This window comes from Zootoca vivipara, chromosome 8, assembly GCF_963506605.1.
Source record: "Zootoca vivipara chromosome 8, rZooViv1.1, whole genome shotgun sequence".
Taxonomy (NCBI): domain Eukaryota; kingdom Metazoa; phylum Chordata; class Lepidosauria; order Squamata; family Lacertidae; genus Zootoca; species Zootoca vivipara.
In genome coordinates, this window is record NC_083283.1 from 30,885,465 (window position 1) to 30,910,474 (window position 25,010).

Sequence of the window (25,010 nt, forward strand, 5' to 3'; positions counted from 1 at the left end):
GTAGCCAGATCTTTTATTTCATGAATTTTTATTTGCTTTGTAAAATTTATATACCGCTTGATTGTAAACAAAAAACAAAAAAAAGCCCAAACCTAAAACATCAAATCTTATTGGTTACATGGTGTTGTGGCATCATCATATTCGGTGAATACTGTGAACCTCTTCAAATAACAGCAATGAAAAAGATGGTGTTAACTCTGAAAGCCACACTTTGGGACACCCCCCCCCCAAAAAAGTATTTTTGGATGAAGGTTTGGCAGTGCTACAGCCTAGCCTTCACTAAAAATTTGCTTCAATATAAGAAATTAAATTTTAAACTCGGGTTGTTAGTAGAAAAAAAATTAAGGTTGAAAAAAATGATGTGAAACACTGATAACCGATTAAACGGTTAATTAAAAATAACCCAGAGAAGTTACACTCAAATGATATATTTACAATAAACTTACAAATTGGTTCTGCATGTACAGGAGCAGCCACTGAACTTATAAGCAGAGTTTGTCCAGTGAGCGGGTCTTGGGCTAGATGAGGATGAACTTGGTGCAGATTCGAGGCATCACTAGACGTACCTGCAACAGAAAAGCCAAGCGTTTGTCTGTGCAAATGGACAGAGAATCAGAGTTGAAATGGACCATTAGGGTCATCCACAACAACCCACTGCAATGCAGGGATCTTTTGCCCAACAGAGGGCTTGAAACCACAACCCTGAGATTAAGAGTGTCATGCTGGTTGATTCTACAAAATAAAATGCATTTCCCTCACTTAGAGGAGCTGCAAGACCTTAATTCACTTCTTGACAAAGCCAGGATGAAAACAGAGGAAGATGAGGTGACCGCTACCCCTTGGCTGCTAGTTCCTACTGAGTGTCCTATGAGGGGACATTCTCATAGGGCACAGAACAGGCCAGGCCAGGTGTGTGACCTGGAGAGAGTCTGCAGGGAGAAATAGAAAAGCCTACGAGGGGGCATTTGGTTCCAGGACCTGAAGTTCTCCCTAAATTTTGCAAAAATAATTCTAGACCCAAAAGCAGCAGAAAAATGTCTCTCATGTGTGTGGGGGGGGGGGCACACCACTAATATAAGTGCATCTGAGTACAGTTAAACACAAAGAAGTCCAATAATACCTACTGACACACCTACCTCCTAGTAACATTTCTTGAAGCAAACTGTCAATTTTAACCATTCCGAACAGTTTCACAAATTGTATTTGCTCAATCATTTGCCAGGTGATGCTCTGAAGGGTAGGCAGAAGTAGTAAGAGTTCTCCAAAGCGTCCCCTGGAGTCGTACTGACGGTCATTGATGTAGTCCTCCAAATTGATCTGAACTTGAAACCTCGTGTTCCTGATCTTCATTGGGTTACTCAGTCCTTTTGCATCTTCCAACAACAAAGAAATTTTTCATAAGGGTATGGAAGAAAGCACCAAAGCAATGAATCATTGGTCTTGTTACTATCCATGTGGGCCCTGGGGATAAGGAAGACTCACAGACCTATCCAAATTTCCCATCTACAATGCTGGAGGGGATTTGGGGTGGAACAGAGGTGTCCCTCCACCAACTTGGAACTTCCCAATGAAACTGTCCCAATGGCAGATGGGCAGAAGCTACAACCAGTGGTAGCCTGTAGAAAAAAAAAACCACCTCTATACTCACAACAGGGCATTTCAAGAGGAATGCTAGAGGACAGACTAGTTCCTGTGCAGATCTTTCTACTATCATGACGGTGCCGTCTGTGACAACTTTTAAACATCTGCTTTAAAAAAATCCTATTCTGCCAGGCCTATGTAGGCAATCAAGAGTACTGTATATCATTTGACAGTGGTTTACTGATTGTCGTTTTGAACTTTTTCTGTTTTTAACTGTTGGTGGGGATGATAGGAGTCATAGTCCAAAGACTAGAGAGTATTAGGTTGGGGAAGGCTGACAAAGACACATTTTGTTAAATTAGGAACCACATCAAGGTCAACATTAGCATAGGAAAATCTTCAGCTTTTCAGCTAAGACTATGCTATCGCTATCACTGTGTGTGTGTGTGTGTTGGATTCTGAAGTATACCTGGATCAAAGAATACAATTGCTTTTAAGCAAGCATATTCATTATCATCAATTTGGATCTCCTGAAATGGTCGTATTATCTCATCCAGTATTCTGTTTGCTACTCGGCTGATCTCAATTTCAGAACTGTTGCGATGGATTACAAAATCATTACCTAAAGAAGCAAAAACAAAATCAGAACTCTTTTGACAACGTAAGTAGCCTTAAAATTCATATTCAGTTTCCATTTTCTATAGCATTTATGCAGATGAATGTGTTCACAAAAGACCTTTCTCCACACATGCAATATTTATTTCCACAAATAATATGCCAGCAAAGAAATCATAATCATAAAATATCCATCAAGAAGGAGAGCAAAATCTTCAAGGTTCATCTTAAGACAGATGGGTGGCCAAATCTTCCCTTTTTGAAGCCAATATACTTACCATGAATCCTATATACCAGGGTAGTTAACAGGCCTGGCTCTAGGTGCAGTCCCGGTGGCGCAGGGCGCTGCAGTGAAGCCGCACAGAAGCTGTGCTGCGTGCTGCGAGGGCGCCGGAGCGATCTTCGCGCCTCAGTGCCAGGGCGCCCAACCTGCTCAAGACGGCCCTGGTAGGTAACATGGTGCCCTCCATATGTCGTTAACTACATAGCTCCCATCAGGGCCAGCCAGCATGGCTAATAGTCAAGGGTGATGGGAACTGTTGTCCAACATGTGGAGGGCACCCCGTTGACTAATGCTGCTATATAGCACTGGGCTCTGCAACAGCCAGCACGGCCACACCTTAAGCTTTTGTCATCAACATATCAGCCTCTCTCCAAACCTGAATAGCAGATAATGAGTGGATAATGAATTGGAAAGGTCAGAGCTAGGGATGGGGAGAAGTTCAGTTCACAAGGCAAGGCAAACCTCCTTAATTCACAATTTCTGCAACAACATGAAACCGAAACACTGCCATCCCTTGCAATTTGTGCTACTCCAAATTGTGAAATGTGGTTCTCCAGCCAAGTAACATGTACCAAAAAATAATAATATGAACGTGTTAGTGAGAATGTATGCAAATATGCATTATACTACAGGAATGTGTATACAGTCATACCTTGGAACCCGAACGCCCTGGAACCCGAACGCCCTGGAACTCGGACGTTTTGGCTCCCGAACGTCGCAACCCCAGAAGTGATTGTTCTGATTTGTGAAATTCTTTTGGAACCCAAACATCCGACAGGGCTCCCGGGGCTTCTGCTTGGCTGCAGGAGCTTCCTGCAGTCAATCAGAAACTGCAATTTGGTTTTTGAACGTTTTGGAAGTCAAACGGACTTCCAGAATGGATTCCATTTGACTTCCAAGGTACGACTGGATTGTGGGAAATTGCATGCAAAATGTGTACATGTGCACTAAAATGCTGATGACTTTATTTTTAAAAAGTTGCTTACAGTACTGATATGGAAATGTTGAGAACTGAAAATTGGGAAAAGGAGAAACTTTGAGAAACCAAACCTGGCAGATTCACTCATCCCTAGTTAGAGCATGATGTGTTGTCGGTGGTGATCCTATGTACACTTACTAAGAGTAAACCCCAATAACACTGTGCAAAGAATCCAAACTCTTCCAGTCATTCCATCAACATATTTCAGCAAGGCTGACGGAATAATCTCCCACCTCCTCCACATGTGGTTTCTCTATACCACATCTGAGCCAATTTGAGCTGGAAGAGGATGGGGAAAGTCCCATTGTCCTAGCAGGGCTCATGAGCCAGCTCCCGCTAGCACACCTACTTAGTTGAATCAGGCCCATTGAGACAGTAAATATGCCCAGGACTGTGTTGTAAAAAGTAAAATAAAGATAAACTTACCTAAAAGAATAATGTCTTTGTAAAGCATAGAGCGTTTTGCTGCTCCAAGCAAAAGGTGTTCTCCAGCATGTGCTCTTAACAGGGCAACCTTGAAAAAACACAATGTGCATAGAACAATAGTAACTTCAAAAATAAAGCAAGTGGAATAAGATGAATCACCTACACTAGCTGTTGCCACTATGTGAAGACACCCTCCCTCCCTAAACTATCATCTTGAAGACAAGAGGTTTCCACTTTAGAAGCTTGTCTATTTGGATAAGCGGCTGCTCTGTTTTGGCTTTGTTTCCAGTTTATAAATATGTGCAATACCTGATGACGTCCTGAATATCAGGCCTTGAGATTCAGTCCCTCAGCTCTCTCTGCTGTTCCTAGAACAACTAACTTGGTCCTCTCTAGGTGTTTTGGTTAGGTTGATGGGAGTTGTAGTCCGAAACATGTGGAAGGCACCAGATTAGTGAAGGCTGACCAAGAATTGCCCACTGCCTCCCAATACCCCTGTCGAAAGCAGGCAGGAAGAGGCCTTTGGGCATTTTCCTTATAGAGTAACTTGACTGTGTCTCATAAAAGGTAGATTTCCCCTGAATCTTTCACCTCTTTTTTCTTAGATCTCAGTTGCTTGTTGTGGATTTGTTTGCACCTGGGCTTGTTTGCTTGGCTCCTGCTGTGTGGCATGATCTTCTCTGGACCCAAGCCTACCCACTCTCTTGAATCTAACTATATATATGCCAGAACCAGCTCCCCCATGATCTCTACTTCCCATGAGCTTCCCTTGATGTTTTGGCTTAACATCCTAGAAGTGTGTTCTGTGAAAAGAGAGCCTTCCACACGGAACCATTATTGTGGCTTCTCAGCTCATTATCCCATACCTGATCATCCAGCCGTAGTTCGCAAAAAGCTGGAATGTATTTTGCCCATTCTACAAGCACCAGGAGCTGCTGCCTCATAGATTCACATACTTCACTAATGCCAGCAATTTTCTTAACGCTGATGTCAGTACCAGCACAGGGGCTTGAAACAGGGATCTGGTTATAGTGGAGAGAAATTATGACCTCGGATTATTACAGAGTGTCAAAAACCAACACTAGCACCCCACAAAACAAGCTCTGTTTTCACTGTTACAGAAAAAGTAGACCTTTCGAATTAGGCATTCAGCCCCTGATATTTCACTAACTTCAACAGGAGTACTCCAAGTGGTCAGTGAAACATTCTGCCCGAATCAGGCAGCTAAGTACGGTATTTTGAAAGTGAAAGATGTATAAAGCTTATTGCAAAATAAGCTGAATCAGATTACAAATTTCTGGAGAGAATCTTCCCATTTCATTTCTGTATTGCAAATGGAAAAGGATAGGTGCATGTATAAAACAGAGAACATTTTAAAGGTCATGGGGATCCTATACGCCATGATGGTAGATTGCTGTACCTGGTGAGAAAGCAACTCAGCCTGGGCCAACATATTAATAGAAGGAATGTTGCTGCCATCAGATGCACTTCGTCTCGTACTTATCCTGTCCCGTTCATTTTGCACAGCTGGGAGAGGAAACAAAATTGCACATTGGTTTGCATGCAGACCATGCTACTGAACAGCTTTTCAAAGGTAGTGTTTACATATCACTATAAGCCAGAGTTTCCAGCTAATCATGGTTTACCAGGAATGAGCAGGATGCTACCTAATCGCTCCTACTTTTTTCCTCCCCTGGCAAGAGTAGCAGGAAGAAACCTAGAAGCCTTGGTTTGCCATTATGTACAAAAGCAGGATTGTGGTTTGCTTCTCCCTAATACAATCTGCAAGCCAACATAAGCCAGTTGAAACAAGCAGCAAACCAACAATAAACCATGGCTTGAGGTTGGCTGGCAACTGTGGCTTCTTAGTGAGTGACAAATCATGTTCCTTGAGCCAGATGTAATGGGAAGCCAAAGGTTTGTGATTTGTCTATCTTGCTCATCCAAGGGAGGGGCAATGCTAGAGCAGTCAGGCAGTTTGTTTGTTTGCGACATATTACAGTGTTTCTCAAATTTGGATCTCCAGCTGTTGTTGGGCTACAAATCCCATCATTCCTGACCTGCTAACAAAGGATGATGGGAGTTGTAGTTCAACAGCAGCTGGAGACCCAAGTTTGAGAAACATTGTAGGATAAGCCAAAAGTCCTTATTATGATGTGTGTGCAGTCAAAGTGTTATTAAGAAACTGTATGAACCATAGATGTCCAAAGTATTGCAGAAATTCATGGAAGAGCAATGGCAAACATTTTATAACATTTTATATAAGCATTATAAGAAATGGTCCTAAAATAATTTCTGTTTACAAAGAACACCATTTCAACTTTAGAAATTTTGAAGTCAAAAAAGTCTCGTAAATTTTAGAGACAGGTCTGAACCTTTCCTTCCTTGCCCCAGCATTCTTTTTTCTTTACAAAGCTTTTGAACTGCTGCAGTAGCTGATGGATTTTTGGGGGAGGAAAAGCAATCACACTGATAGCTATGTTTCAATCTGCATATAACTTCAGGACTAGTGAATTAGGGAAGTTTGCTTTAAAAAATGGATTAAAAAAACAACAACTCCATCCCTAATGTTAAACTTCTAAAAAAACCACTTTCAGCTTTCAAAAACAACTGTCTTCCAGCCAGAGTTCATTTTTAAGGATGTAGCATTGAGAGATGCTAGTATTAGGGTTTGAAGCAGATAGTCTGGAGCAAAAATAATCGCATACTAGCTTTTAGAAAGAGAATGGCATGGTGGAACACAAAGCTTGTGGAGCAACAAGGTGTCCCTTTTAATGCAAAAATGAAAGAGATAAATAAGGCTACCCATCAGCTTTGCTGAACCTATTTTATATCCAAGGTCATACCAAGGAGAGAAAAACAGGGTTGTGATCAACATATTTCTCCATTCCACACAGAACCTCATAACCTTTTGTAAGAGCAGCAGTTGTATTTCCAATGATCCGTTTGTTATTTTTAAGGAAGCAATCTGCATCAGAGAAGTTGAGAAGGCAGCACCAATGCTTCAATAAAAATGTGCTCAGTGCACTATATAGTGTTCTGCAGTTTATATGAAGAATGAACACGCTTTATAGTGAAGGCGCACTAGATTCTTAGCCAAGGACATTCATGATGGGCCTTTTATTAAGGTCATAATAAGAAATGTCGTACAGTGATAAACACTAAGTGATAAATGGTCACGTAGACGTGAATCAAGAATGATGCTCCAGTCTTTTTTAACTGGAGAAAAGCTATCTTTTTTCATTTCTTAACTCAGCACCTCAACAACAAAATGTAGTTATGCTTTAAATATAAAATTATACCGGAGGATTGGCACCTAACTACTTTGATCACCCACAATAAATGGTGGGAATGTATTGCAAACCATTTTTTTTTAAAAAAAAGTTTTTCAGAAATAAATGTTTTGCCTGCACATAATTCAACTTCAAAGTTTGTTACTAGTCAGTTTGAAAAGCTTTTTTTGTTTTTTGTTTTTTGTTTTAAAAAATGTGATAAGCCTATGGTGAAAATAGAATGAAATGGTATTCCTTAGTTTGGAGGACTCAAGGAAGAACACAAAGGCAATAATGGAGGAATTCTGGCACAGCTCCTAGTGCCCAGATAATTCTGTTCCTAAACTCTCGCTTGTGGTCCTTTATAAGCTGGGAGAGGTTGAAACTAACTTTCATTTGAGGGCTGTAATGGTGGGAGAAGAGGAAAGCCCTGTCAAATATATGCAAGACTTTCTACAAACTTAAAAAGACTTAGATTTTACAAGGTCACATAATACATAAAAAGAACAGTGATAAAACTAGTAAGCAAATACTATGACTGGGGTTTTATGGTGCCAAGTGTGCAACCCAAAGCACTTTTGTGCTGGACTAGGGACTGGATTAGTGTCCCTCCACCCAAAGAATTGCACCAATGCCAGTCCTTACTGATAGCTTGTGGAAAGTCTCCAAATGGATGAGACTGAGCTGGTCTGGGAGCCACAGGATCCTGAGCTGCTCCTGCTCCTTGATGGCAGCAGACCCAATCTTGGTCCAAATGTCTGCTCCCAACCTTCCTGACATGAGAAACAAGTCTGCAGATATGGAAGCGCCCCCATAGCTCCATTTCACTCCACCTCTGCCCAATCAGGCTTTGGATTGGCCTGGCTGCTCAACGGGGCTTACTCTCAAGTAGGTGGGTACAGAAGTGCAGCCTAAGCTTAAACTGCAGTTATTTGATGCTAAGCAAATCTTATTGATGTGATTTAATATGTCATTTTTCTGTTTCCAAAGGGATGCACTTGAGAATTTAGGGTAGCACCTTTCTGAAATTACAAGCATAGCTGAGTGTAAGTCTTCTCCAGCAAGAGAAGGCTCTTTTTCAAGGAAGCACTAAGCAATTTCTGACTGTCTGTCTGTCACACACCCACAGAGGGCAAAACAAAACAACAGCGTCCTGTTTTCGCAGTGGTCAACTAGATGCCCAGCAAGAAGGACATGAGCTCACAACAGCAGTTTCCCCTCCTGCAGTTTCCAGCAACTGGAATTTAGAAGAATACTGCTTCTGACCATGGAGGCAAAGTGCAGCCATGGTGGCTGGTATCCATCGGCATTCTTATCTTCCATGAATTTGCCAAATCTTTTAAAGTCATCCAGCAGCCATCACTACTTCTGGTGTGAATTCCATAATTTATCTATGCCTACTTCCAGACATGCTAAAATATAGGAGAACTTGTGAGTCTGCTTTTAAACACTATTCTGCATAGAAATAAGGTCTCAATGGTTCTATGTCAATGGTTCTTTTTTCCTGTCCCATTTCTAAAGAACTGGATGCACAAGGTAGTTTGCAATACATTGGGAATAGTATTAATAACTAGTGTCATTCAGCCCGTTAAATAAACAGGCGCTAGAACATATGTGAGTGCTGCGCGGAGCACCGGATCGAGGAGCCGGTCTGCAGAGTCAGCGCCCAGCAACACCGTGCTGGACTGAGGAGGCGATGCTCCGTGTGGCGTTGCTGGGTGCTGACTCTGCAGACCAGCTCCTTGATCCGGTGCTCCGCCTAGCGCTGATCAGCGCCGACCCGGCAGGCTGCCGGATCAAGGAAGCGGCCTGCCGGGTCGGCACCCAGTAGCGCTGCACGGAGCACCAGTCTGCAGAGTCAGCACCCAGCAACGCCGCACGGAGCATCGCCTCCTCAATCCAGCACGGCGTTGCTGGCCGCTGACTCTGCAGACCGGCTCCTCGATCCGGTGCTCCTGGGACCTCTCCTTCCTGTCAGCAGCAGGGGGACAGGAACGAAGGAGAAGAAAGCAGCCCTTTCTCCTCCTTCCTTCCTCTCCCCCAGCCGCCAACAGAAAGGAGACATCCCAGGGTTTGGAGAAGCGCTTGCACAGCGCTTCTCCGAACCCTGGGACCTGTCCTTGCTGGACGCACACACACACGTGGTTCCCCCCCCCCCCCCGCCAACACTCAGTCCGGCCGGGAGCGGCGGTTGGCGGCCGCAGGGAAACGGTAGGTGGGGGTGGGGAGAGGGTGCACGTGTGTGCATCCAGTCTCTGCGTCCAATCCCTGTGTCCGTGGGGCACATGCGCAGTAGCGCGGACACAGGGACTGGACGCAGAGACGCTTGCACTTTATTATATAGGATAGGAGAGGCCTCACAACAAACCTATGTTTCCTATTCCTATTACAATTTTACAGATGAAGATCTGAGGATGAGAGTGTATGTAAGGTCACCAAACTACAGCTGAGCCAGTGTGAACTCAGATCTTACCTGCCTAAATCCACCACTTTGTCCATGAGGCCACAATGACTTGAGAAGAGTTTTTAAAAGTTATCAAGTTCAACTAAAACAAAGAATATCTCGTAGCATGCAAAACTAGAGGAAAGCATGCTTTGCTTTGTTTTCAAATGACCCATGTGTCAAATCTTAGCATTAACCAAAAATTACATAGCAAGCTGACATCTTATTGGAGACATATTTCTACAGCTATAAAAATCTCCTTCTTTTGTAGGCACAACCAATATATATTCATTAGGTATTTGCTTATAGATTTTGTTTCCTGCTAATTGATATGAAGTGTTTCCCTCTGAACAGGAGGTTTTAAAAAAACTTACCTTCCTTCTTCATCCCAGCACGAAAACACTTTCTTAAACGACAGTATCTGCATTGATTTCTCTTGTCCTTATCAACAGTACATTGCCGGCTAAATCTGTTGGACAGAATCGAGGGTAAATATATTAGAGTGCAAGTAAAGGAGGGTCCTGATTAGCACGGCTGAAACAATTAATGGGCACTGTCAAAACAATGTCTCCAACTATCAACCTTCAGTGGTATTTTTTCTTTAATCAGCCTTGAAACATTTCTCTTTGCCATTCTTCTAATGGAATAATTCCTTGTGATGGGCAAGTAAAATCCCATTAGGTTATTCATCATCTTGTGAATGCAAGGCGTATAAATTTTGCTCCCAGTCTCGTGAATGTTTAGGATGAATTTTCTTACAGCTTGATCCAATCCTGCTGGGGCAAATGGTCAGGAATAGGAAATGAAAGGAAAGCACTGTAAGATCAGAGCAAAGAGTTGTCTGCTCTGGCACATGATTTCCAAGGGGCCCCCCAGATGTTGTAGAAAGCATTCAGGCAAGGCATGAAGGAAACAGCTTTCTGCTCTTGCTTGTCCCTGGCATCTGGAATTCAAAGGTAGACTGCCTTTGTTCATGGAAGCTACTGGAATGAGCCTGGCTATAGCCTTTGATACTGGTAATAAATTATTATTATTATTATTATTATTATTATTATTATTATTATTATTATTATTTATACCCCACCCATCTGACTGGGGTTAACCCAGCCACTCTGGGAGGCTTCCAACAGAAGTATTAAAATACAACAATCTATTAAATATTAAAAGCTTCCCTGCCTTCAGATGTCCTCTAAAAGTCTGGTAGTTGTTTTTCTCTTTGACATCTGGTGGGAGGGCGTTCCACAGGGCAGGTGCCACTACCAAGAAGGCCCTCTGCCTGGTTCCCTGTAACTTGGCTTCTCGCAGCGAAGGAACTGCCAGAAGACCCTCGGCACTGGACCTCAGTGTCCAGGCAGAACGATGGGGGTGGAGACGCTCCTTCAGGACCCTAGAATCATATTGTTAGAAATGACTATGAGGGTCATCTAGTCCAACCCTCTGCAATGCAGGAATCTTTCACCCAATGTGAGGCTCAAACCCACAACCCTGAAATTAAGAGTTTCATGTTCTTACCAACTGAGCTATCCCAACGTACTTATACATTTATAATGTACTTTATTAGCTTAGGCTAAGAGATGGTCCCAGCTCCTCCCAACCTAGCAGTTCGAAAGCACATCAACGTGCAAGTAGATAAATAGGGACCGCTCCGGTGGGAAGGTAAACGGCATTTCCGTGAGCTGCTCTGGTTCGCCAGAAGCAGCTTTGTCATGCTGGCCACATGCCCCGGATGCTGTCTGCGGACAAACGCCGGCTCCCTCGGCCTATAGAGCGAGATGAGCGCCGCAACCCCAGAGTCGGACCTGATGGTCAGGGGCCCCTTTACCTTTACCTTTAAGAGATGGTGACTGGCCCAAGGTTACTCAGCCTTCATGGCTGAGTGAAGATTTGAACCCTGGTCTCCCAAGTCCTACTCCAACACTCTAACCACTACACCACACTGGTTATATTTTACCAAGCTACTGAGTGCAGTCCAATGGCCATATGTGGCCCTAGGCCAAATTTCACGAACAAGCACTCAGCTCTTCAGACATTGTGTGCTCACTCTTGCTATCCAGGATGCCCCTCTGAGAACTGCTTCTGCTTCATGTGTGAATGTATGTGCACTTGTGTGTCTGTGTGATTGAGCAGATGTAGAGAAGAAGAGAAAGAACAGAAGGAAAGAGCCATGCAATAATGCAATTCTAACCCTGCTATTGACACTGGCCACATTTACCATACACTGGCAGGGCTATGATACAATATTAAATGGTCATGGCTTTTCTCAAAGAATTCTGGGAGCTGTGGTTTGTTAGGGGTGCCGAGATTTGCTAGGGGACGGCTATTCCCCTGACAGACCTACAATTGTCAGAGTTCCCTGTGAAGAAGGTTTGTTTGTTGAACCACTCGAAGAATTGTAGATCTGTGAGGAGGATAGGGGTCTCCTAACAACTCTTGGCACCCTTCAAACTACAGATCCCAGAATCCTTTGGGGGAAGAAATGACTCATTATAATGGTATCATAGTATTGTATCTGTATGGTCTCTGGCTCTGCCCACCACTGACTGACTTTTCCCATGGGTTCACTGTCCTCCATAGGAAAGAGGGCCTTAACCAAATTTAAAAACAAACCCATACTCTGCAAGTGATACCCATGTCAAAATGAGGTGATATCCCAGCCTGAGATGCACTGACACACCTTGGAAGGTTTTCTTCCCCTGAAGTGATGGGACACCCTGTAACACATTTGTCTGGACACCCTGTAACACATTTGTCTGTCTGCTTTAAGGTACAGTGGTACCTCTACTTACGAATTTAATGTGTTCCGAACACACATTTGTAAGTCGAAAAAAATTGTAAGTCGAATCCCATAGGAATGCATTGGGAGAAAAAATTCGTAAGGCGAAGCAACCCTATCTAAAAATTTGTAAGTAGGAAAAATCCTATCTAAACCGCATCCAAGATGGCAGACGGAGCTCCATTCGTAAGTAGAAACATTCGTAAGTAGAGTTATTCGTAAGTAGAGGTACCACTGTATAAGGAGGGAGAGTACAGGGCTTTCAAGTAATTATGGGGCAAGGCAGGAAGATGCCCCAGCTGTTTGTCTGGGTTAGACCATCATTTTAGCTGTGGTGGTGCAATTAACTTGAGCTGCTGCGCTTAAAATGGACTGGTACAATCAGGCAAGTTAAACTGCTTTATTTTCCAGATGTAAGGGCTGAAATCAAGTACACACTGATAAATGCTGACGTTCTCCTGGATTTCAATATTAACATATGGAGATGTCTTTGTATCCGAAAGTCTCAAGATAACTGAAGATCTTGATAAGTCAAGTGATGGTAAAAGCAGGAGGGAGAGTACCTTTTAACCTCAGCAACAGTCCTAGCCAGCCTTCCTGAGAAACGAGAAGGGGATAAAAGGAAATGCCAGAGGGCACCTTGTAGCACAGATCTAGTCAGACTTGGGGGGGGGGGAGAGAACAGAGATAGAACGACAAAATAGAGCCAAGGATAGGAAGGAACTTCACAAGAGAGCATTGCATGTGAAGCCACATCTGACAATCAAAATCTACATTTGTTGCCATTTGAAATGAAAATAGTTTGGTCCAGGATTGCAAACGACTGCTGAGGAAAACAGTTTCATCTTTAATGTGCCAAGTACCACTCTGCAAGGAAACTCTTCTGCATTCAAACAGTGGAGCATTGCAAAGATTAAGTAAGAGACAAGAGACACAATAAAAAGGACCCATAGCAGAATCTTGCTGTTAAGAAGTGGCAGTGGGCAGCTGAACACCCAGATGGCTCAAGTCTTGCCAGGACTGGAATCAGATTGAAGAGTTGCCTGCAGGGGTAGACCATTGTCTATCTTCATTTCTAGATTTTTTGATCTGGATCTGTTCCTGTACATGCCCTCATCCCAATTAAGAAAATCATGTGATTGCACTTGCTTTGGCTGTTCCAAATCGGCAAAAGTTTAGTACCTATAGATCATTTCGCAGACAGCAACTCCCTATAACGTAAAACCTTTAATGCGTTCAATCCTGTGGAGCTGTTTGCTAATGAAATCTGCCACTGCCCATTCTGCCTTGCTTTTCAAAGACATATTTTCATCTTTAAACCTCCTGTAACTGCCAGATGTCCTTTTTATTGTGCATTCATGATTACCTGTACTCAGGGTGGTTTTGGGATGGTTATACAGTACGTGATCCCATTTTTATTCATGTTTGTGCCTGCAAAAGTTTCAGGGTAGACATGCCACTTAATTTCCAAGCAGTGCATGTCCTGTAACTTCCCACGGAAACCCTGTAACTTTTCACACCACAAAAACTCCAGTTTATTTTCAGGCATGCTTTTGTTAAGCCATAGCACAGGATGGCAATACTGTGGTGACATTTGAATAGCATCACAGGACAACCAAAAAAGCAGAATGGTGAGTGGACGGTCCACTATAAATCCACCACTAAGGCACTATTATGGGGAGTCAACAGCATGTTGAAAAACACACCTGCCAAAAGAGGAGGTGCACTTCCTGGCCCCGGTCCCAGTGGCGGAGCTTCATGCTCTGGAACCGGGGGTGGAGAGCAGGTGGGGGCGGGGCTGACACATGTCCTGGGGCGGAGTGTGCCACCCGTGTGGGCGTGGCACGCGTTCTGGGGGCGGGGACAGCTGCTATGGCACCCTACCGGGATCGCGCTGCCCTGAGCGGCGCGGTCCCATCACCCCCCTCTTCCTGCGCCCCTGCCTGGCCCTCCTTTACATCACCACTCCATGTGTCAGAGTCTGAACTTCTGCAGTGAGAAACTGCACAAGAAACCGGATCTTTTGAACTGGAGATGCCAGGGATTGACCCTGGGGCCTTCTTCATGGAAAGCGAGTGCTCTACCAAATAAGGCATGATCCCTTCCCATTAAATATAACACCTGTCCTCTCAATATATTGGATTCTGGAACCCCTCCTGGTTTTTATAAAGGGCGGGATAGTAAAGGTTCAAATAAATAAATACAGTACTGCATGATGTACCTCTGAGGTGGGATTATTTCTCCTACCTGCAGGTGTAAACATGATTCTTTCGTATGCTGCGTCGGAAGAACCCCTTGCATCCATCGCAACTGGAGGCGCCATAATGCTTGCCTGTGGCTCTGTCTCCGCATATTGCACAAAGGCCACCAATCCCACTGTCTGCAGTGTTCATGCCGAGTGGCTCTGCTGAGCAACTGTCTGAGGAAGGGGAAGAACAAGGTAGAGCCTTGAATGGGAGGAATTCAACAATGTGGCTAAGTTACACCATACGGGGGGGGGGCTTACTGGCCTTCTCTTTTAATTAGCATTCACCATCCCAGGACTGCAGAAAACACAACATGCCTAATTACCCCTGATTGCTATTCTAATGAATGCCTTCAAACCTATTGTGCCCACTTGTCAGAATTTATGATGCTCATGACAACGAATGCTAATTGTTTAAACTCCACGGCTTGCAATAGAACTTGGGAGTGCTGACACAATTGCCCTGCTCTGCATGTGTAGCTAACTACTTAAATATCTTTGTTAGTTTAAATAATTGAGGGACAATGCCATAAGGCAACATTTTCTCGGAGGCTGGCATGCATTAACTGTGCATTAATCTTCAGATGACTTGATAGTGGCCAGCAACATGGCTGACTCCATGTTGTAAGAAAGCTGTAATATCCAGGGGCCTCCATCCGCACATACAGAAACTGGGGAAGCTGTATTATATGTAGTCCGGCCATTGGTTTATGCTGTCTCAGTACTGTCTATGCTGACTTCCCACATTACTGGGCAAATCACCCTCACCTATTGGGAGCAGGAGCCAATGGTTTCAGATAGGGGACATGTCCAGCCCTACTCAAGAGATGCTATAGAGTGAGCTTAGGACCGTCTGCATGCAAACTTATAACCCTAGCATTAAGCTACGGTATATAGTGAAGCTTTTGGGCTTTCTCCCCAAAGCCAAGGACCTTGTTGCTAAAAAGGTTTGACCAGCTTAGACAGCATCTGTCACCACTGTTTAGGATTTGTGTTTCGATTCAACCTTCTGAGGGAGGTGACTGCCACTGGTTAAAATGACAGGACCCATTGTTTCTCCATTTAAGGAGCAACCAGATGTGCAGATTTCAGCTGCTGGGTGTTATAGATGTTTTTACTGAATGGAACATATTGGGTTGGAAACCTTGCTGGAATTCTGCGATTTGAAAGCGTTCTTATATTCTGCGACCAGAAAAAATGTTTATGGAACAATTTCACTACATTAAGACACTTACATAATTGTAAGTGATTCAGCTGTGGTTTTGTTCAAAGAATTCAGTGGAAGCATGTTGGGTTTTGCTTTCGATGTTGCAAGGATAATGTTGTTGTGAGAATTTTTTAAAGGATAGGACGTAGGAGGCATGCCGAGGTTAATGGGGTATCAGAAGCTATGCTCAGTGAAATCCCACCATTTGATGAATGTAGGAAGTCTTACTGGTTGCAACGGCCAAAGAATTCTACCCAGAATTAATAGTTACATGAAAATTTTATTTGTCTCTTCAAAAATGAAAATTATGAAAACTTAAATAATCAAACTTAAATTGGCAGTTGACTGGCATTCCCCAAAATTTCTTGCTTCCAGTATTGCTCCACTTCCACCTATTCTTTTATTGAACCACAGCATCAATGTATATTACATGTATTTCAATGCAAAAGCTAACATTTTAAATAAAGCAAAGCGATTGTACGCTGTCAAAATCATGGGAAGATTTCTCTTTCATTAAATAGTTTTGTTCCTTTCACCTTGACAAATACCAATAAATACCAACAGATCAAATTTGTGTGAATATAGTTTTTGCACTATTTAAGTCTCAAGTGTCTTGATACAAGGTATAAAGGATGAACATTTTTTTTATACAAAGAATGTGATCAAAAAGATTTAACCATTATGTCCAAACATAATTAATCTGCTTTTATATGAAAAGTTATCCCATTCATGAGTTCTTATTGCACTCTTTGTGTCGGCAATTTCTACCCAACCAAAGTTAAAAAGTGACTTTAACCAAATAGCTAAAAGTTGTCCCAGCTAACCATTAGCTTGGAGAGAGTTGTTATGATTAACAACTCAGCCCAGTTTGCATATCAACGCTCTGGAAATATTACCGTATATTAAACTTATCAGCTGCAAATAGACATCAATATACTTTTTCTGTGCGACCCATTATTTTTCCCTCTGGACATTTGTATCTTAACTGTCATTTTAAAATATCATGTACAAAAATATTTCTCATTCCCAAACTGCCAAAGATAGTTACTCATGCATCTTACAGTAAATAAAATAAACGCAGAAAGAACCTCCTCTGTTTGAAAGAACATTTTTCTTTGTTTGATTAACTAACCGATGACAATCCTGTTCAGTTACTTTATTATGCAGAACTGCCATTTTATTTTCTGTACCATAAAGATGGTATAATGTTATTAACATGCATTTTGAGATGAAGTGGAGAGAGACAGAGAGAGATGTAATTTTCAAAAGCAAATCTCAGCTACACAATTAAGAATAAAACCCTTTTACAATGTTCATTTCTTTTTCTTTCTTGCTCACTCAAACACTCAGGTTTTCATCTCTGAGATGATACAAACTCACCACTGCCATTATACAAGACTTGCATTGTTTCAAACTCCAGACTAGTATAACTGGGATCTAAGACTTCCGTATAATTTGCCATTTCCATGTCCAGGACGGACTCAGAGATCCTCATCATTGAACATAAACCTTGAAAGTGACTACTTCTCCAGGAAAGAAGATGTGATCCACTCTGTTTTTCTGGCAATCAGTAATTGATAATCCGAGTGTTAACTCTAACTATATCACTTATGTGTTGCAATGGGAGGAGTCATAAAACCAGCTAAGTGTGCTATGCTACGCCTTGTATCATTCCCCTTTTTATGAGACACAATTAGCTATTTCTTGTGATAATATCGGGACATTTCAGGGGAGGCTTTAAATGAGAGCTCCAACTGGCTTGACTAAAATGCTTCCAGTTTTTCTTTAAAAAACAACAAAAAAGCTGCCCCCCTCGTCTCTTACAACACACAAATGATAGGACTTAAATAGAAACTCCATAAGATGAGAGCCAGTGTGGTGTTGGGGTTGGACAAGGCCCTGGGGGACCATGGTTCAAATTCCTACGCAGCCAATGAGCTCGCTGGCCATGGGCCAGTCTTCATCTCTCAGCCTAAGATACTTCACAGCCTTGTTGTGATAAGAAAATGGGGACAGGGAAGAACTATGTGTGCCAACATCAGTTCCTTGGAAGAAAAGCAAGATATAAAGGTAAAAATAAATAAGTACAAGACTGCAAAGGCAGGAAGACTTTTTCTAATTAAGCAGCTGTGGTGATTGGAGTACTTCTTGCGTAGCAAGGCAAGAAAGAGTTTTGTGAATATTGTATGGCAAAGTTAGTTCCAGAGAGTGCAGCATGGGTCACTACCTCATAATGAATCAGACCGTGGGCCCATCTAGCTTATCAGCACCGTGACAGACCTGGCAATGGCTTTGCAAAGTTTTAGATAGTTGTGTCCCCCAGACCTACCTGGAAATGGCAGATTGGAAATGCTGTACCACTGAGATATGGGCCTTCCTCTAACTGAGGTGGAAAATGGCAAGCAAGAGATATAAAACGGGGGGGGGGGTCATGTCTGGCTCAGAATGGGGCCATGGGATTGTACTGGGTGGAAAAATGGAGATGTCAAGCCAGTGAGCTACAGTTGTGGAAAAAAAGGTAAATTCCATGCTAATAATTATTAGGAAAGAGACTGGGAATAAAACTGTCAACATCATAATGCCTTTACACACACACACACACACACACACACACACACACACACACACGTTAATTATAGTATGGTCTTTAAAATATGTTATTATTGCATCACAACACAGACTCTTTTAAATGTTTCTGTACATATAGACTATTTTCTCTTTCAGAGGTACTGTATGTATTTAATAATTATTCAAATAAAGCTGCTATAAAGGCAATGCACTTTACGCTTGTAAGCACAGGAAATGTCAAGGAGGAAGGTGGATGTTGCTCTTTCTGGCTTGACTGGCATGTGTCAGAATTGTAAGAAGTAATCCTGCAACTGAGATTGAAGATATATCTGACAAGAGTGGCTTTGAATAGGATATTGTTGTGATTTTGAAACAGATTTTTTTCTTATAGAAAATACTTACAAAAATGAAAGCTAAAATGTAAAATGAAAGCCGTTACATACATTGTAAGGACAGAATTTCTCTAAATAATTTATCCTAGTCAGGAAAGCACTGGTATTTACCCACCTAAATGGAAATGTTAATTTTATTTTCATTAGCTTGGTTTATACGTATTTCTCTTCATGTGAAAAGTAAGATGATTTCCTCATGGGGGGGGGAATAATTTGGTGTATTTTGCTTTGAAATTTTAGAACTGTAGCGATAAAACTAGTTCACAATATTTCACAGTAGTGTATATAGATTGCAAACATAACAGGCTCTGGGAGCAAGCCTCTTTAACTTGTGAACAGCATCTAATACATGTACTCTCTGCATAACTAGTCTCTACCACACACACAACTTACCACAAAAATAAGTGAATGGGTTAAATACTTGTGCCATGCTTGTGTGTTGGAATTTACCAACTTAGCCCTCAATTATTCCTAGAGATTCTGTTCAGGGGAAGGTTTTTGTCAACCACTTCGAGGTTTTTCCTGCACTCATGAGGTATATAAATTGTATTACATTAATAAATAAGGAAATGATGATGATAAGTTCATAGTTTGGTCCTACACATTTACACTTTACTCACTAGAGAGACACAAATACATTCTTAGCAACCCCCATGAAAGCAGTCAATCCAGTTCTTTGTTGCAAGTGCGCCCATTCCACAGAAATGCACTAGCTGATGCAGAACGAATACTTTCTTAGATCCTCTGTTCAGTGTTACTACTTTGTGTTCTCTGAACATTTGCTGACAAGCTACCACCACACACACACACACACACACACACACACACACACACACACATCAAAGTAATTCATTACTTGGCAATGTACTCTTTGTATGATACACTCCCCTGAAAGAGCTGTAAAACGGTGACTTGTTGCATCCCATTAATAGTTAACATGGTATTCTGAACCTTGCTCAAATGGGGGAAAGAGTCTCAGATAATCGAAGTTGTTGATGAAGCACAAAGTAGCCATCCTGCAATTCCACAAATACTACATTCAGGCATCCACATTTTCACTTGCCATGCTTGCTGTGGTGGGCAACCTGCTGCAGTCTGACAAGTGTAATATGCTGACCACTCTTTGGAGCCTTGAAGCTGTGGGAGCTCGGATGGGTGGTCCTCCACCCATTTCCTAGCTTCAAGGTTAGCTGGGAGTGGTTTCGTTGCCAAGTCTCCACACTTTCCTGTTTCGGAGCATGAGCTCCTTAGCTCTACGGCCGTCAAGTGGGGAAAGCCCTCAGGCTCCCTCTCTCATAGGAAAGAGAAGCAGCCTATGTCCTTGGCTGCCACTTGATCGAGGCATTCACCTTGGTACCCACAGAACTTCTACACATCTCATTCCCACATGAGAGAGTATTTCCCCTAGCTGCTGCTACTGCAGGAAAAGGGGATAGTAGAGTCTGCTTGGCCAAACCAGGAAACAAATAGACTGGGGTAGGTTACCACATTTTTTTTTGGCTTGGTGAGAAAGGCCAGCCCAACTTGTGAACAGAAAACATTCATACTAGAGCAGGCAAACCGTCACTCCTGAACTATCAGCAGGAAACTGTATGGCAAGGAATGGAAAACCATTTGATGTACTTCTAAAAATAAATATATCAAGCCATGTTCCATCTAACTTTAAATCCACGGAATCAATAGCCAATTAGAGTCTTTTCTTCAGAGTATCTTATAGTACTTATCTCCTCTTGCCTGGAACCCAGGAGGCGGTGGAGAGGGGAAGCGCCATTTCTGTCTTACTCCCTCAGGAGACTCATAAAAGTTCTTTCTACGGCTCTGAGATCCCATTTGACCGTAACAGCTATGGGGGCCTGAGCCCCTGGTCAGCAGATTCAACACATTCCCATGCCCCAATCTTTCTCGACTCATTCCTATTTTATTTACAGGTATATACATATTTCAGGGTTTTTTAATATAGGAAATCTGCTTAAGAATTAGGTTATGGGCAAATTACATGCCCTGAATACTACTGTTCTTGCTCGTGTGTGGTTTGTGATAATGTAATGTATTTCTGGCCTTCAAACTTTTGTTAGAATCCCACAGGCCTGAGCATTTTTAAACTTGCAGATCCAGGAGTGTGCTTGTGATTCTGGTTGTCAAATCTCAAAACAGTTATGGAACGACTGAAGTGTGGGATTTAGCTCAGTGGTAGAGCATTTCCCTTGCCTGCAGAAGGTTCCATCTCCAGGTAGGGCTGGGAAAGGTAAGGGTTTTATTTAAGAAGCCTTCAATTGTGGTTTTCATACAGCAGCAACATTTGTTTCTAAATAAAACATCTTGTTCTAAACCAAATATCAGAAAAGGAGATGCCATGCCATGCCTTCCCCCCACTTTCCACTTTAAAGACTTTCACGCAGTGATCAATATAACTGCAAATGTTCTTGGCGCACCATGAAGCAGAAGAGAAAAAACTATTATGATTTCTGGGACTTTTACCAAGCTGTCAGGATTACAATCTCAAGCATTAAAATGTTTCATGCCAAGAAGTGTCAGGATTAAGAATGTTGTTCTAATACTATTTTCTGTGCGCATTGTGTATGTGTGGTTTTGTGTCGGTTTTCTCTCCCCAGTATCCTTCTCAAAACTTTATTAATTGCTTTTTTCAAACAGCATTTTTAAGATTTCCTCGAAATAAACTACGAAAGCAAATCTTCACTTGAAAGGCTTATAGCAGCTGAACAAAACTTTTTTTGAGTTCCTTGCCAAATGGTCTAGGATCCCTCAGGATTCAATATGAAAGCTGCATTCAATTCAAAGCTCCTCCTGGGAACAGCAGAAAAAGAGATAAAGTAAGCTTTGAGAAGTTTTCTTTTTTTTACAATTGCCATTGATTTTTCTATAAATCTGGATTTTTAATTTAAAAGATCAGCTCCAGGTTCTATAATTAAAAGTCAGGTCTAAACTAAACATAAAGTCATCCAGAGAGAGAGAGAGAGAGAGAGAGAGAGAGAGAGAGAGAGAGAGAGAGAGAGAGACATATGTTATAGGAAGTAACTAATTCAGCAAAATCACTTGGCCTAGAATTTCTCTCATTATATAGACCCTCTTAACACTCTAGTAGCAGCATCAGTCTCAAAGTTGATTCCAAAAGTATGCAGTTGTTTCCCTCACTCCCTGTCCCCTTTCAGTACCGCTGCTGAAGGAGCCTCCTGCGTTGACTTAGTTTGGTTGTGCACTTTCTGCAAAGGAGAGGGGGGCTACAAGGACCAGGTAGGGGCATCTCAGCCATTTGTGGGGACAATCCAAACACTGGCCTGGCTCCCTGGAAAAAAATGACCTGTACACAGAGCTGCTGCTCGAGCTAGACATCTTGGCTCTGGTTTTCCATTTAAATCAGGCATGTCCAAATTCCGTTTCGGGGGCCTAATCCGGCCCACCGGTCAGTTTAATCTGGCCCCTGTGGCAGTTTATTTCCGTGGTTAAATTCCTCAACAACTTCAATCCCAAAAGAAGCTCAACAACTCCAACCCTGAAAAAGGTCAACAACTTCAATCCTAAGAAAAGCTCAACAACTTTGGGGTAAAATTGTAAAATCAACAACTGTGGTTGGCCCCCACAGCCCTTCACTTCATCAGATCTGGCCCTCTTTGAAAAACGTTTGGATGTTGGGGATGGTAGTCCAACACTTGTAGGGTCACAAGTTGCTCATCCCTGAGGTACGCTCTTCTACAAAACCAGAAGGGCCTCACATAGTGGTGCATCTTGAGATAGGGCTGGACACAAGAGGGAGAATAGAAGAGGGCACAGCTTAATGATCAGAAGATTTAAAGGATACTACCCTTGACACACAGAGAGAAGTGCAAGATGGACCACCACTTCTGGCAACAGCCTTGTCTTTCTTATTACTCATAGTCTCACCCTTAGAGAAAAATGGCAGTTCAAGTTATTGTACTGTACTTTTCAAAGATTCTCAGCTCATTACCAGCTGATAAGAATGCTATCAGAAAGCATTCCTGTGCTATCTGCAAGGCTCCCTTGGCATGCTAATTGTCCTGTTTTCTATTAGAGTTTGATCACTCAAAGCAGGATATAAAATAGAAAACAAGCTAATAAAAATCAAGGTTATAAAAAGCTTCCTGAAAAACCAATTCAAACAGCCACTGTGAATTTTCAGGTTTGCACCCTGAAACAGCTATCAAACTCTCTTCCTTCCTTAAACATCCACCATACTTATGAGACATTTCTTCCCCATCACTGTTCTGGGACTGCCAAATCCTCACCAGTGCTCTATCAATCACCAATAGTTAACTCTCTCATCACTGGTAGTCCATGTTATATTGAGGACTAGCACTGGGAAGATGTAATCAACCCAACGATTTCCTTAAATTTCAATGAGGTGGGGCAAAAGCATTCCCCGAACATTGGCTTGATCTTCAGTGGATGAGAAAATTTTCAGAATATTTGTCTTTCCCTTAAATACAAGGTGATCAGGGGTTTCATCCCTCTCCTTTGGTCAGGGTACTGTCAGTGGCTCACGGCTGGTTGCCCAGGAAAGTATAAAGGCAAAGAAAGGTTTCTTACAGCCCTTTTTTATTTCAGTCCTGACACAGAGAGGCTATAGAACCCAGCCTCTTGGATAATGGCATTGTCCTGAGTGAATCTCTCCCACTTCCTCATTAATCACTTCTACGGGTGCTGCTATGTGCCCTCTGTCTTTGAGCTCTTTGCTCTCCTACTTTTCAGGCTCGCCGGGTTCTGGGAGATGGAGGGTCTGGAATGCTTTCTTATGACAACACATCAACTGGGTGTTGTTCCAGCTCTCCCATGATTTCCCAGCTTTTCCCCATCTGCCTCTGAGCTGCTACCTCCCTCAAACCCCTGTTGTAAATCTATACTGTCTTCCTCTTCCTCCTCCCTGAAAGGGTCAGGATGAGGAGGCGGTCTCCAGCACTTCTCCTTCTCTGCCCAGTCCCCAACACTTTCCCTCTCCTCCTCCTCCAGCATCTTGTTCTCACACTTCCACAACTTCAAATGACAGTCTGGCTCCTCTTGGCAGCTCAGGTGGGTTTCTGGATCAGCATGTGACTATGCTAGTTCCCAGGGACACTGTTGGGAAGAAAAGATGACTACCATACACAGAATTGTGGCCAACTTGCTAGCATGCATCATTAGACTAATGACTACCTGAAATATAAACTAAAGGTTATTTGTACACAAATCTTCCTCAGTGTATTATTTCACTTTCTTCTATTTATATCCCACTTTTCTTTCATCATAGAATCTGATATACATGGGATTCCAGTAGATGAGTTCAGTTCATTGAGGCTTATTCCAAAGAATTCTGTAAGAATTTCCTCCCAAAAAACATTGTTTTGACCACTCAGGTTGTAGTTACTTCTTTCCACCCTGTGAATGGATAGGAACCAAAATAGTCTGAAACCAGACACATTGCCTGAGTGCATCCAGTCCCTAAAATGATAGCTGTGCATATCCTTTTGGTGTTTTATCATTATATTTTGAATGTAGGAAAGTTGCTGCAAGCGATCCCCTGGGGATGTGTAAATTAAGGCTGTAAACAATAATCTCATAGCTGTGTAAACTAATGTGATCATTTATAAATTGACAAAGAGCAATTTTAAAAGGTGAGGATGATACTGAAATCACTTTGAAAGTGTTCAATCTTTAAAATTTGTCTTACCAGGCAATCCTAACCATGCCTACTCAGAAGTCAATCCTACTGAACTCAACAGGGCCCACTTTCAGGTTAGTGGGGTTAGGACTGCAGCCTAAGTGCAGGATTGACTTAACCAGACCCATCAGCAGAAGCTCTGAGCAAGGACTTCTACTTACACAATGGGTCTTTCCTCCCTTTCCTCTCCCCACATGCCTTGCACGCACACACACACACACACACACACACACACACACCCCAGAATTGGCTCTGGGGTGGATTGGGAGAGCCTCTGGAATAGCACTCAGGGGAAGGGGGGGGAAGGAGGATTGTTTTGTCCGTCAAGCTGGAATGCTTATGCACACAGGTGACTGGAAGAGCATCATTTTTAATTCCACACTCAAGAGTAGGCACACGAATGTTATTAAACATGACTACCTTAGGTTGCCTTAGGAAAGTGGGTGGCACTGTGGGTTAAACCACAGAGCCTAGGGCTTGCTGATCAGAAGGTTGGCGGTTCGAATCCCTGCGACGGGGTGAGCTCCCGTTGCTTGGTCCCTGCTCCTGCCAACC

General features: G+C 42.6%; 1 protein-coding gene across 6 annotated transcripts in view; it reads right to left on the bottom strand.

Moving 5' to 3' along the window:
• HNF4G (hepatocyte nuclear factor 4 gamma) overlaps positions 1 to 25,010 on the bottom strand; it is a 59,678-nt gene that overhangs the window by 4,619 nt on the left and 30,049 nt on the right. For 5 of the 6 annotated variants that reach the window (XM_035124895.2, XM_035124891.2, XM_035124894.2 and 2 more), the window contains 8 exons: positions 14,620 to 14,791; positions 9,974 to 10,068; positions 5,305 to 5,411; positions 4,751 to 4,906; positions 3,885 to 3,972; positions 2,051 to 2,203; positions 1,137 to 1,373; positions 447 to 566 (listed from right to left, as the gene is read on the bottom strand). In XM_035124895.2, coding sequence (XP_034980786.1) covers positions 447 to 566; positions 1,137 to 1,373; positions 2,051 to 2,203; positions 3,885 to 3,972; positions 4,751 to 4,906; positions 5,305 to 5,411; positions 9,974 to 10,068; positions 14,620 to 14,765 — 1,102 coding nt within the window. In that variant the 5' untranslated portion in view covers positions 14,766 to 14,791. Of the gene's footprint in view, positions 1 to 446; positions 567 to 1,136; positions 1,374 to 2,050; positions 2,204 to 3,884; positions 3,973 to 4,750; positions 4,907 to 5,304; positions 5,412 to 9,973; positions 10,069 to 14,619; positions 14,792 to 17,204; positions 18,339 to 25,010 lie in introns of those variants that run through there. The other variant, XM_035124889.2, reaches the window with a different exon arrangement.